At 36.4% G+C, this 13,646-nt stretch overlaps 1 protein-coding gene across 1 annotated transcript in view; it reads right to left on the bottom strand.

The window, feature by feature from the left end:
* Positions 1-243: 243 nt before the first annotated feature.
* Positions 244-13,646, bottom strand: part of RHPN2 (rhophilin Rho GTPase binding protein 2) — a 30,493-nt gene continuing 17,090 nt past the window's right edge. The window contains exons 6-15 of the mRNA XM_048068841.2: positions 13,028-13,152; positions 11,882-12,048; positions 9,433-9,620; positions 8,453-8,609; positions 7,875-7,994; positions 7,533-7,727; positions 6,533-6,609; positions 5,678-5,824; positions 4,633-4,788; positions 244-3,297 (exon numbers count right to left, since the gene is read on the bottom strand). Of these exons, the coding sequence (XP_047924798.2) occupies positions 3,046-3,297; positions 4,633-4,788; positions 5,678-5,824; positions 6,533-6,609; positions 7,533-7,727; positions 7,875-7,994; positions 8,453-8,609; positions 9,433-9,620; positions 11,882-12,048; positions 13,028-13,152 (1,584 nt within the window). The 3' untranslated portion in view covers positions 244-3,045. The remainder of the gene's footprint in view (positions 3,298-4,632; positions 4,789-5,677; positions 5,825-6,532; positions 6,610-7,532; positions 7,728-7,874; positions 7,995-8,452; positions 8,610-9,432; positions 9,621-11,881; positions 12,049-13,027; positions 13,153-13,646) is intronic.

The following is a 13,646-nucleotide window of genomic DNA, read 5'->3' as shown; positions in this document are numbered from 1 at the left end:
TTATGCGTTGTATACCCCCTCATACTTTAATGGGAGCGTGAGTTTGTGTGTTAGTATATGTATAAAAACAGTTATAGCGTACAGCAAAAGGGATCACGTGCATCCTCCCTAGAACTGTGCCTTATTTTGTAGAAGTCTGAGATAAGAGATGAATCGTAAGTCCAGATGATAGTACTAGTGTGATGGTGATGCAGTTACACTCATTATTAAATAAGTTCATGCAATTAATGACAGTAAATTAAGACTTTTTAAAATTCAGCAGATTTATTGCACTGTACAACTTCTGACAAGCACAACAGAGTATCGCAATTACTTCATGTCACAACTAGAGAGAGAATGCAGCACTTGCTAGCAAAGTTATTGCAGCTTGCTTAAGCTGTTTGTTTCTAAATGTCTTTGTAAGAGGGATCTTTTCAAACTTCACTTGGTGTAACCTCCCACTATGGTGCTTCACGGTAAAATCTGTGATTTATAACTTGGGAGTTTCTTTGGAAAGTGCTACTGGAAAACATCTTTGACTACACTAACTAACTTGTTTCTCTGGGTCCTTTTTCAGTCCACAAGTCGTTAACAAACTTACTCCATTGCATAATACTTCCACTATTAATCTTTTCAAGAATTGTGTACTGGATTGGTTTCCCTGACATACTTTTTATTTTAAATGATATCTAATTTAGTAAGGATAAAAATTTTTGCCTTATTCGCTCATTACGGTGGTGTTAAAAGTTCTCACTACTTGGGTTTCAGATCACAGCAGGAAGGCAGTTGAGCAGGATTTTCAGTTCTCGTTCGTAAACTAAAAAAGAAGTAAATAATAGAGCCTTGGCACCTCTGTAACCAAGCTAATCCACCAGTGAACAGCAGCTAGATCTGCTTCTTATACTGATTTCTTACTTGGGATCTAAATATACTTGCAATTTGGCCATTAAATATTTACTGAATGGTAAGCATTGGAATTTCTAGAACTACAAAACAAGATACTGTTTTCTTACAATTAGGGAATAGTTAAGTTTCATCACAAATCAAGGTATGTGGCTATCAATATTGCAAGGTAAACACCAAAGTGCCTTCGTACTATTTCATATGCCCACCTGTTCACTACATTAGTATTACTTTTTACTACTTTAATTAAAAAAGTATTTAAAAGAGTTATAGGCTGAAGTACTGATCCATTGTAAACCTTTACTTTTTAGGCTTTTTGAGTACCCCTGTATATTCCATCTGCTTAGAAATGTATTACAAATATGCTTAAATCAAAATAAGACTCTTTAACAGCATAAATTGCTTTGAAATTAGCAAGTTGTCTTAAGTTAGCTATTGGCTACACCACTCACTGTAGAACGAATCTTGAATTAGCTGTCAGAAAATAGTAAGTATATATTTGTGCAGCATTTCAGAAGATGATGGGAAGGGAAAGGCAGTTAACCATGCAGCTGAGAAACGTGAGAGGGAAAGATACTTGCAGAAAGACTATCACAGGGAGCTAAGAGGAGAGGAACAACAAGCTAGAAGGAAGTTTTGTGTCTCTTTGCTAGGGATTTCCCTAGCTGGATTGTAACTTTCCCCAGTTTTGCAAAGTAATTATCTTCTCCAGGGAATACTAGGTAACAGGCTCTTGCATTGTATCAGTATATGACTGCTGCTGGTGTTTAAAAAAGTGCTTCTACAAATACACATGAAGAGTATTAACTACTAAGGACAGATTAGTCACAAGTCACATCATTGTTTATGCAATTCTTATAGGGGAACTCTAGAAATACATTAATATTCCTTGTAAGGAAGCAAGTGTAACACTGTAATTTATAAGTTCCTCTACCTTACAATATAAACTTGCAAGTAAGATAAATTCCTATGCCTTTTTAAGGAGCATTACAGAAGTATGCAAAGAGGTATGTTAGAAGTAAATACTGAAAACTTTTAAGTTACGTTTTACTGTACAAGGTATAGCAGAATCAAAAAAACACTACTAAATTGCAGCATTTGATTTTTATTTTTAAATAAGTCATTAACGTATTTACACCTATTATGTAAGAAACTAAAAATGACAACTTTGAAGCTTATACCCAGACACAAACTTTCCCATTATTTTAAGTTTTGAGTATCAAACAGCACATATCTACTCTGTAGACAGCAACATTAACTAACACTACAGTGTTAGTTCTTCCACTTAAGACTTTATACGCACTTCCGTTTATTTTGAAGGTATCACCACAATTTACATACTCTTGATCAATATACTGGAGAATGTCATTTTTAAGATTTGTTCCACAGGTATCAATTCTATTAGGACTAATAAAATACCAATCTTAATGTAACTACGTTAAATAACTTCAAGTTTGGAATAAAGCCTTTTTTCAATAATCCAATAAAGTAGCTCTTAAAATGCAAGCTAAATCAGGAAAAGAGCAGAGTCAAACTCTTTTGTAGTCTAAAAGATCATTTGACTTCTAAGCCTTCTAATTCTTCTCCTGAGTTAACTATTCCACAGAATACACCTAGTACTCTCAGAAAGAGAATGTCTATGCATAAAAACCACAAGTATGTTACACTACCTTTTGGCAAAGGCTAGTTTTTTTTCTGAAAAACGTTACTCTCTCTCATATGCTGTTTAAGATAATTCTGTAAAGTAGTGTGAAGCAACTTACTGTCGACTCTAAACTTTTACAGCAAAATCATCGGTGTGCCCCCTATTGTTTTGCATGCAGCATTGTTTGTAATAAATAAGTCTATAATAGTTATAAAAAATTAGTTACGATAATGTATTTTGAAATTCCAAAGGAATCCAGTCTCCATATAAGCAATTCTCTCATCTACAAATTGTTACTCTACACCTCCCAAACCATTTTGTTCTAACGTTCAAATCTTACTCAAGTTTTACAGTTTTTGTTAGCCTCTGATCTTCATAGTGGCTCAATACACAGCAAGTGAAGTCAAGGGCATCTGTCTAAGTTTATACACGTGTACATATAAAGATAACATCGATGACATATTTTATATACATTTTTAAAGGAAAAACCTTCATGTTAACAGATCCTTCTGAAAACTTCAGTACAGTGAACTTTCTGTATTCAGAAGCGTGAAAGGAGAAAGCTTTTTCTTAGTCTGAGAACTTCCAGCCACAGCAGAAGGAAGGCAGAGGGTGCTTGCAGCTTTCTGTCTATTTTTAGTTCCCCAACTTAGAAAAGGCAGTTTCAGCGGGGCTTTCTTGGTCTGATCAATCTTATCTTCTTCCATGGCTAAACAGATTAGGGAGTACGTCTTCTGCATTCCCACAGAATATGTTGCACTCTTACTATGCTATAAGAAGAATTATAAGAATCAGTCACCAAAAATGGGTCAAAAATTTGAAGATAACAAGATTATGGTGCAAATAGTTTTCAAGGCAGACTACGGCAAGTTTTCTGTGCTAATTATGTACTAATTGAATACAAAGTCCTTCGGAGTGCAGGATTCTGGTATCTTGCCCATGTAGACTTCAGGGGTATACTAGGCAAGTGTAAGGGGACTTGTGAATCTGTAACAACACAGCCTGTGTAAGTTAAATTAGAAACTAGTAAGTGCTGTATGACGTATATGGTAACCTTTCCACACAGCTTGAATATGTTGTTCTTGCACAAATCTCTCAAGGTGAGTTTTTGGTGTCCTTGGAGTCCAGAAAGTCTTAAGACTTTGTTTTGTTAAACACCCATGAACAAGCTCCGTGTTGATTGCAGCTATTACAACAAAAGCTACTGTAGAATGTTCTTTTGGGTTATCTGGAAGGCACAGCCCTCTCCGCCTTATCTTAGCTGTGTCTGATTATATTCTAGCCTTTCGTGTCCTGCAGCAGCTTGGAATGGCAAGTTTGCAAATCCTTATATTCAATAAGGAAAATGAACTTAAAACAAGAAAACCCAGTGGCTGTAAGGGCACCTTGATCACTTCTAAGGCAACAATATTTCAGTGCCTAAGCTTGCCAGCGAATGCTAGAAGCATGAAGCACTGGATTTAGCAGAACTACATGTTCTCTCACACTACAAGTAAGTTTTTTTTACAGCTTAACATTTTTGAATCTTGTGATCATTTTTCCCTAGTCTAAAGCTTCTACAGCAGTTTAGTAACTGACTATACAGTTAAAGTCCATCAAAATAAAACCAAACACATACATTACATTAATCTGTGAATTCTTCTACAACTATAGATCATTTATGTTAACAGTGAATAGAAAATGAGCATGTCTTAGATGCCCTACTGCATTCCATTATTGTTTCTTTGGGGCTTTTCTTCTGCTGAACAGGATGATAGCCTTTTTTATCCTCTGTGACAAGTTCGGGGAAAATTAAATATGCCATGGAATTTTTACTGCAATTAAAGATGTTCCACTAACAACAACCTGCCAACAACAAAAAACACAACCCCAAGCCATTCTTATGCACACAGACTGCATTTTAGCATGCTAAGTCGTGATGCAAATTCTACTGATTTTAAATGCACTGCTTAAAACACAACACATCCCTAAACACTTTACATATTCAGTGGTGAAGTGGGATATCTAACTGTGTGAAAGTAAACATACTCAAGGGTTGAAGCCAGGAAAATTTAAGAAAAAAACAATCATATCAAATCTGTAAATGTATTTGCCTTGTTACCTACCATAGATGCTGTTGTATCTTGGCAACTGATAACCTCAAACTCAATGGGCTGCTCTCCCACGCTTTTGAATTTTTCCAGCACCTCATTCACTCCAAGCCATTTGCAATCCATACCACCAACTGAAACAATGTAATCACCTTCTTTTAGGCCCATTGACTGTCAAAAGATTTTGAACAGGTTACAATCTGGGATTATAAAGCTGTGTGAAGTGTTTTTGTCATCATGCAGTATCTACCCCGAAGGCATTTCCCTCTTAGGAGCCATGAAACCACTGTCTAGCCAGACATGTGGAACAAAAGCATATAACTAGCATAAAAACATGCAAATATCTCAATTATACAAGTTACCTCCTTTGTGGAATTACTGTTGATAAACGTGATTCTACCATGCTCATAGCTTGTTTTATGTCCTTTTCACTTTTCTCTGAAGTGAAACCTGGTTTTGCTGCCCTGAAAATACCTCCCCATGAGGTTTCACTTCTATTTCTTCTAAAACTTCACAAGTTTTCACTTCTATTTCTTCAATATTTTTATTCGTACTTATGTGGTTGCTTCTGCCTTTGCTACAGCTAGGCTGTGCTCATCTCTGTATGTTGTTTTATCCCCTTCTTCCCAAAAGAACAGCAGCGTATTAGAAGGCATTTAAACATTCTTTCCCCTCATTTTTCTTGGGCGCATGCTAACCTCCCTTCCTGATCCTCATCCTTGTTGTAACTATTTCCAGATTCTTTATTCCTTCCGACTTCCTGAATGAGATGGGGGATAACACACTTGCTTTTACATTTTGGATTTTCTACCTATTACGTGTGAACAGCGGAAGAAATCTACTGTACTTTAAAGTGATGTCAGGGATATGAATACTCTAACATCTAAGGTGTGTATGTAGCACTAAAAATGTGTTCAGATTATATGAATTAACTATGCTGACATACACGAGAACTCAGTAAGTATTCCATATACCAATATCAACAAGCTAAAATTACAATTAAAATACTGTACTGCTAGAGTCTGAAGATAAATCATTAATATTGCACCAATCTACTTACTGCTACAGAGCAAGCTGGATCAAGACAATAAATCTGTACAGGTGAGCCTCCTTTAAGGCTGAATCCCAGCCCTCCTGCTTCACAGTGGAAGCGAATGGTACGTGGAGCCGTCCATCTCTGCTTGGCTGAGAACACTGACAGTGGGCCCTGGAAGTAACGTAGCACATTATGGTTTACTGTCATTTGTAAGCATACTTTTTTTTTGTTGTTTTTTTAAACTCAGGTTAACTTCCATCTAATTCCATGGAAACGGAACTGAGATTTATCCAAGAAGTACTCAGCTCTGCTTCACGGCTGTTCAGGTGACACTTCAAACAGAGCAGGATGAGAGCAACTGCCAAGCTGTTCTGAGATCTCTATTACAGTCTGCAGACTCCCAGCTGCAGCAGGCTCTAAAGGTCCTATATTACTCCATTTTGGAGGAGATAAACTAATTCATGAAAAATCACGTATTCTAATCCTAACCAGAACTCCCCAGTCCCTTTGCCCACTGACAGACACGGACACCTGAAAGACTGGCTTGGTGGCATGCAACATTATGCATTCTGCCTGCCCATTTCCCGATACCACTTGTTTCTCCTCACCTTTGAGTTGTATGAAACTATCTATTGAAACTTCACCGGACTTTTATGAAGCTTATCAAGAATGAATGTTGTGCAATGCCATATAAAAAACAGCACTCTTATTCTTTGCTGGTCTCAAGCCTCTGAAGCTAGGATTGATCTCTCTAATAAATTCTGAAAAAACAGTTACTACAGGATCTTTTTTTTTTTTTTCAGGCTAAAATACTTGAGTCACTTCCCTCATTTTAGAATGAATTTATAAATGATGGAGGTCGGTAGGCATGTTACATACCAGTCTGTGAAAGAAGTCTTTCACTTTCACCTTGGAAAATTGAGGAGCGATTGTTTCTACTTTATGCTCTGTTTTAGCTAAAACAAAAAGAAAAACAAATTAATTTTCTCTCAAGTATTAGTTAAAAGATATATGAACGTATTTTTCTTGCATTCCAGGTTAGATAGAAATTTGTCCTACATTCGTATGAGGCTGTAGAAAAACTCATTTCTATGGAGATTCACATCTCTATAGAAAGACAAGTTTCTGAATCGCATTAAAAGTATCTTCAGAAATCATGGTATCAATGCAGAAAGCTTAATCCATCCAAACAACACTATGACATTCCCCTCTTTCTATGTATATGTATACACATATCTGTATAAGATCAGAGAAGTACTTAAAAATGTCTGATTCATGTAAGTTAGAGAAATTGTTTAATAGTCGTATCTGAATGAAAGCATATACATGTATGCAGATGTCATTTTGTAAGTACTTCTGTGATCCTACATGCAAATATTTTACAGTGCCACAGCTAACAAAAGCACACTATTGCTACTGTTGCTGGTAGCTCTTAACTGATCTTCTAACATCGTCTTTTTTCATCTCCTTCAGGCACATCCATTATCTACCCTCCCGTTCTCTTTAAAGTCCTCTCTAGATCTCTGTACCTCTCATTAAGTTGACTCATTAGCATGATCCAAAGACTGTTCTATTAGTCCCTTAAAAGGAGTCATCATAAGACACTTTCAAGTTATATATATGTTATTTCAGAAAAAATATTAATACTGATTAACAGAGAAAAAAATAGGATCAGATTTAAAAGGACAGAAAAGTCATCTTTAATCAGTCAGGAAGGCTGGGTTGCCTAATTGAAAGCACAGTTAAAAAGGCTGCATTTTTCAGATGCGAAGAGGAAAAAGGGTAGCCCAGCAATACCTGAAAATAAGATTCTTAATTGCCTTAATTTGGGCACTAGATTATTGTTTAGATACCCTTTTTGCTAGCTGTGGATACTTACGAACGATATCTGGAGTCTGGATTAGACTGAGAAAGTCATCTTCCTTCTCCTGCTGAGCATATTTGAGAAGTGAGCGCTTATGTGCAGCTGTCAGAACCTCCTGAAGAACATCAATGTTCCGAAGCTTTTTGCACAAACCACAGACTCTTAGAGCTTCTTCATGGTAAACAACAGCTTTGCGTAAATGTGCTTTCCCTGAAAAAAAATAGAAACTGTTGGTTGTCTTCCACAAAATAAATAAAGGATTATTTTCATCTTTTCACAGAATGGTTGAGGTTGGAAGGGACCTCTGGAGATCATTCGGTCCATCCACCCCCTGCCAAGCAGGAAACTGTCAGTTACCTAATTGTTTTCTCTGAACTTTGTCCTTTAAAACAGTGAGAGCCATCAGTCCTTCCGGCATGTAGTCATACAACTGGGACAGGGCTTTTTCCTGCTGATCTTCATCATCACTGGACTGCACTATAGTAACGGATATAGAACATTAGCTGTTGCACATCTCTCGGTACCCTGTTCTCTCAGACTACTGTGCAGTAGTTACTACTTTCTCTCCAAACACAGATATTTTTACATATATATACACTGACGTAAATTTCACATTTTTAGGACTTTTATCAGTATGCAAGAAATGCTTAAAGCCAGAACATAATCGCAAGAATTGAACAACTTAGTAGCATATAATAGGTTAATGGATATAACATTTCTTCTGTTTCTGCAAGAGTTGGCTTATTGAACTTTTCCATTCTTCTGTGAAGGACAAAGAAGCCTGGTCTTGTATCTGAACAGGAAAGTGGCCACAAAACAACATACACTGAAACCCCAATGTTCTGGGCTCTTTGTCATATTCACAGACTAAATTGTAATTATTTACGTTTGTTAGTGTTGTTTACATGGACATATATCAAATGTATAATTCTTACATTCATGGTCACACAAAATGGTGGCAACGAAGTAATGTGCCAGAGCTCTGTAGTGGTCTGATTTTATTTGTACCAGTTTAGACCAGGAATAAGGGATATTCTCTTTGACTGGTTCCTGAGTCATTGCAGTGTTAACCATCATGTAAACCTCTCCCACCTAAAATAAAGCACAGAATTGAAATGTGAGAGCTTAACATTAGTTATTAGGAGCTCAGTTACTCAAATAAGGGATATTATAGTCAGCCTTAAAATAATTGTGTGTGCAACCCATCCCAAGAGGGACCACTTTAGCTAGTAAGGAGCCAGTTATGTATCTTCTATTCCAAAATGGCTCAGAAAGCATATCCAGATCTGTTTGCATACCCAATTTTTGATGTTGACAACCTCAAGTACAAATGCTACCTTCTGGGGCACAGCCTGCCTCTCCATTTTTCATGCAAGTCCCAAGGCAGCTCTGCAGCTACCAATCTGATTCTGTGCCCTTCCCCCAGTTACAATTTAGTTATTCTTTTGGACTTCTTAGGTTTGCTCAACCTCAAGCCACCGGGAAATCACAGACAGGTTGAGTGTTCAGCACGTAACAGAGAACCACACAAAGGACTCTGCCCTTTTGTATGCTGATCTGTGGACAAGGTCTGTACTTTTTGGAAGAGCAATACAGTAAATAGCCTGTTAAAAAAAAAAAAAAAAAAACTTTGGCAAGTTCGGTGCCCAAGTGTTCTAGCATGTTTTTATTAAACTTAAAGAATTCATAATTCTAATATAATGATAATTGAATTACAGATATTCACATTTTCAATCTTCCAAAAGATTGCAACTTTCAATACAGCTTGTGAGCTGCTCCTCGCTACTTTGGGTTTTCATTAACGGCTGTTAAGATTTAGGTTTAATAAACTCTTAATATTACTAGAGGTTTTATCTAGTAACGCCTCACTGGAAACAGTTATTTTAAAGACTCAGTATTAAGTCTCTTATTTTACCTTGGCAACTTCCTGTGTCATCTTCACTAGTGTGAAAAACTCATTGCGTATTCCAGGAAGGCTGATCTGCTCAAAAGCACACTCTTGAGCTTGAGCAAGCATCATTTTTACCAGTACGTTCAGCATCGCTGGGCTCATATCATAACTTGGTGTGTGAGTAAAGGTCTCCTTTAAGTAGTTTAGGACTCCTGAAAGAACAAATTTTTTTTGGTCAGCATTACAGAAAGAGAAACGGGTGAACTTAATTCTAGCATGTATAATAAGATTGAAAGGTTTCTAGTACTGAACTACAGCAATCTGAAGTGATTCCTGGTATGCATAAAAATTAAACTGACCTACTCGTTTTGCTTTGCATTCCCATAAAACATACAGATCTCAAAATCATAATTCAGAGGAGCAACAGAAGATACAGGTTTTAAGGGCAATACCTTCAGATTTGTTTGTAACAGTTCTGGTGACTGACCATAAAGCTATGCTGAACTGAATGGGACTTCTATATGGGGGTGGTAAGCTAGGGCTTTTACATAGGACAAGACAGAACAAAAAAAAAAAAAAAAAAAAAACTACGCAATTCTAAGTAGTAGAACCCTTCAATGGAGTGAGAAAAATGTATAAACTTATTAATTATGAGTCTCCTTCGTAGATGTTGCTAAATGGAATCTCAGTTTCATGTAAATAAACTAGGACAGTATGTTTAATTGGATAAAATTACATTCTGCTCTAGACATTTGGTTTCAACAACATACTAGTCATTCCTATCATTTATCACATTAAAAGCAAACACTAACTCTAGTGCAAATATTAAGGAACAGTTTCACATATGAAAGCGTAACCTTCAGTATGCATGTCATCCAACTGGTTTAGTGAGCTCTACTGGCCTGCTAATTACTGATAATACTAAACAAGTGCAAAGATAAGACCTCTGCTTTCTGAGTGTCCCACCTTCTGTAATCTTACTTCTTGTCACTTCTTTTATTTCTGCCATGCTGTGCTATGTTTTCCTACTACCAGTTTCTGATATCTTTCATTTTCTGTGTTGTATTTGTATCTTTTAACTTATTAATACATCCTTACACAAATTTGAATTATGGCCATCTCTGCATTTTTCCCACCACCCCCAAAAGTCACTTGCCAGATACATCCAAGTACTGACGGAACACCCTACCAAAAGGAACTGAAAATACAGAAAAAAAAAATCTCTTCTTGGTTCTCAACATAGTTCTGCTTACACAGTAAGCATACACACACTGAGAGCTTTGTTGAGAATAAACTCTGTCCAACATTTTCCATTCAGCACTGAGAAATGGTTAATACATGCTCTATATCATGTCTCCAGCAACATAATGAATAGTGTTACGGAGCCATGCACAGGTACAATGAAATGCCTCTTGAGCACATTGCTTTGGGGCCCTGGAAAGGTATTGTGGTAGCAGATGATACATTTATATTTGTGAATTAATTCTGTTCTGCAAATATATTAAAGTGAAAAGTAGTGACTTCATTTGCAAAAGGAAAGGAGCAGCTGCAAAATGAAGAAATCTCTCAAATACTAATATTTCTTGTAGAAAATTGTATCTGTAAGACACAAAGGTTGAAAACCAAAATCTACTTAATAAATGCATGAAGAAATGCCATCAGATTTTCTGGATAGCTGTTCTGTGTACTCAAAAGAGGGGCTTTATGACAATCCCATTACGTGGTTCATAATTTGCAGCATACAGAGCAAACCCACAGCCACAGATCGTTACTGCAAAAACAAATCTTAGAGTACATATTAATTACATAGGTAGTGTCTTTAAGCACTATTTGTAGCACAGATGACATTTACAAAAAATTAGAAAAACTACTTGAAGAAAAAACAACAGCTTCTACAACATGTTATTTTAAGGGATCCAATTCCCTTTATTAGAATTTGCATTTTTCTTCACTTGGGATGGAAATTTAGTATTTTGAATGTTTGCCTTTGGAATCTATGGAAAATCTATGTAGCCAACTTCAAATGAATTGCAAATTTCACCACAGAACATAGTAAGATCAATTTTGAAAAGACCATACAAAAATGGGTTCTAAGCCCCTTGTTAACCCTTCAAATTGTTTATTGTACAGATTTTACACCAATGTAATATCACGGAGGTCAAAACAGCTATGCCCATGAAACAAAGAATGAACAAAATGAAACAGTTAGCATTAGAACTATCACTAAGACCTTTGAACTACAATTCATTAATCATTAACCACAGCATTAACTGTCTTCATCAGCACATTCAAACTGCAGTTCCAGGTTTTGAACTAAAGCTTCATCTCAGATCTTCTCTAGACTTTTTGAATTTCCCTACTGCATCTTTTTTGCTTAAGGAATGTGGAAAATGCACAAATTTGCAGGAAGTCAGGCTGAGATAAGGAACATTCACATAAATGTGTTTTTATGTTTTATATTTTATATTTGTACCTGCAGCTCTCTGGAAAGCATCAACAGCATTTTCAAGCCCATTCTGGGTCTGACGATTGCATCTTGTTCCAATCTGGGTGTAGAGGGCTCCAATATTGAACAAAATGCTAGCTTTTTCAAGCAACAGATTTTGCTGACACACTGGAACACCTGTGAAAGAATCATACCTTTGGAAACAAAACATTAGACTAAGTGTTAAGATGTGCAGAACCCATTGAAACTACAGATATTTTCATTCTGTTTTTCCAAAAGAACAGTGTAATTCTTAATAATTGTACTGCTACAGTAAAAATAAATGTGATTAGAAACACCATTATGTATTGCAATGACAATTTAGGTGCCGCAAACTAGAGAATGGTTTTATTTGAGACTTAGTTTTCAGGTTTTAAAGCAGTGCCTCCAGAAGCATATTAATAAGTGCCTATAAAACATTACTGAGGCTGAGAGCATCCTGGGGAAGTATTCCTACGTGCTTGCTAGGTTCTTGTACTTTTTAATCAGGCACGCAGTATTAGATGTTGCCACAGATAACTATTGGCCCTTACAGTCTGACCCTATATAACTTGTATTTTACAGTTCCTTTTTGCAGTTATGACTAGGAATTTAACAGATCTTCTTGGCTGTATCGCAGTTCTCATTTTTTTCAATCACAAAAATCAAAATTCTGAATTCAGAGTCCATCATCCTTGCTCATAAGTGTAGTAAACACTGCACTATAATAAATTACATCATTTTTCTTTCCAGGCCCAGATACTCAAGAAACCGAAGGAGTGTCTGACCCATTCCCCATCTGCTTCAAGCAACAAAGTTCAGAGTCCAGGAAACATCTGCAGTTGTCCAAAATTATTTTTTCCCCACTTTTTCCTTTGTGGAAACCTGTAGCCCAAATCATAACTCAGACAATGGCTTCATCCTAAGTATGAAAAGGGCTAAAGTATCGTATTTCGGTTTACACTTAATACTAAAAAAAAACAACAACAATAAAAACCCACAACACCACAAAACCACCAACCACCATTGACACTGCACACTGGGATGGGGGGGGAAGAAGCACAGACATGTTTCAAATTAAACAGGAGACAAGTTAAAGATTAACAGTGTTCAACAAAAAAAAAAAAAAAAGATAAACACAAACTCCACACTTACCATGTAAATAAAACTCCCATGTGCCTGGTAGGTGGGAAGAATCTGTTTTCTACATAACCAAGTTGAAGGAAATAGCTTATCAACATTTCAATGCCAGCTTCATCTCGGCTAGGAGTGCGGCAAGCCTTAAAATACAACAGGTTAAAATAAAGTCTATTCTGTTGAGTTACAGGATGAATACTGCAACACCCAGGGTAAAGCCCTACTTCCTCTGCACTTCTGCATTTCATAGAAATGTGCGTAATGCGAGAACAGTAAGCTTAAGAGTTTTTTAGCTACACAGAAGTAGAACGTAACTTTTATGGAAGAAAAAGGGTCCTGGTTTGTGAGTCTCAGACTTAATTAAACAAAGATTGCAGGCATTTTATGAAAGCTACAAAGAATTTTTGTGTTTCTAATATAATACTGGAAACAGTAGTCAGAAATAATCACCATTCAACTACAGTCCTTTGTGAGATGCACTCATTTTAACACTCTTCCTGCTAAATTTACAATACTTTAAGTAAAAAGAATAGATAAGCTGGGATTTACAAAGCTGTGTCAATAGCTCAACCACTTTGCATAAATACATCCTTTTCTCAGTTGTTCTTTACTCAGACTGCAAAGTTCTTGGAAAATG

Source organism: Anser cygnoides, chromosome 12, assembly GCF_040182565.1.
Source record: "Anser cygnoides isolate HZ-2024a breed goose chromosome 12, Taihu_goose_T2T_genome, whole genome shotgun sequence".
Taxonomy (NCBI): domain Eukaryota; kingdom Metazoa; phylum Chordata; class Aves; order Anseriformes; family Anatidae; genus Anser; species Anser cygnoides.
This window is presented reverse-complemented; position numbering and strand designations above follow the sequence as displayed.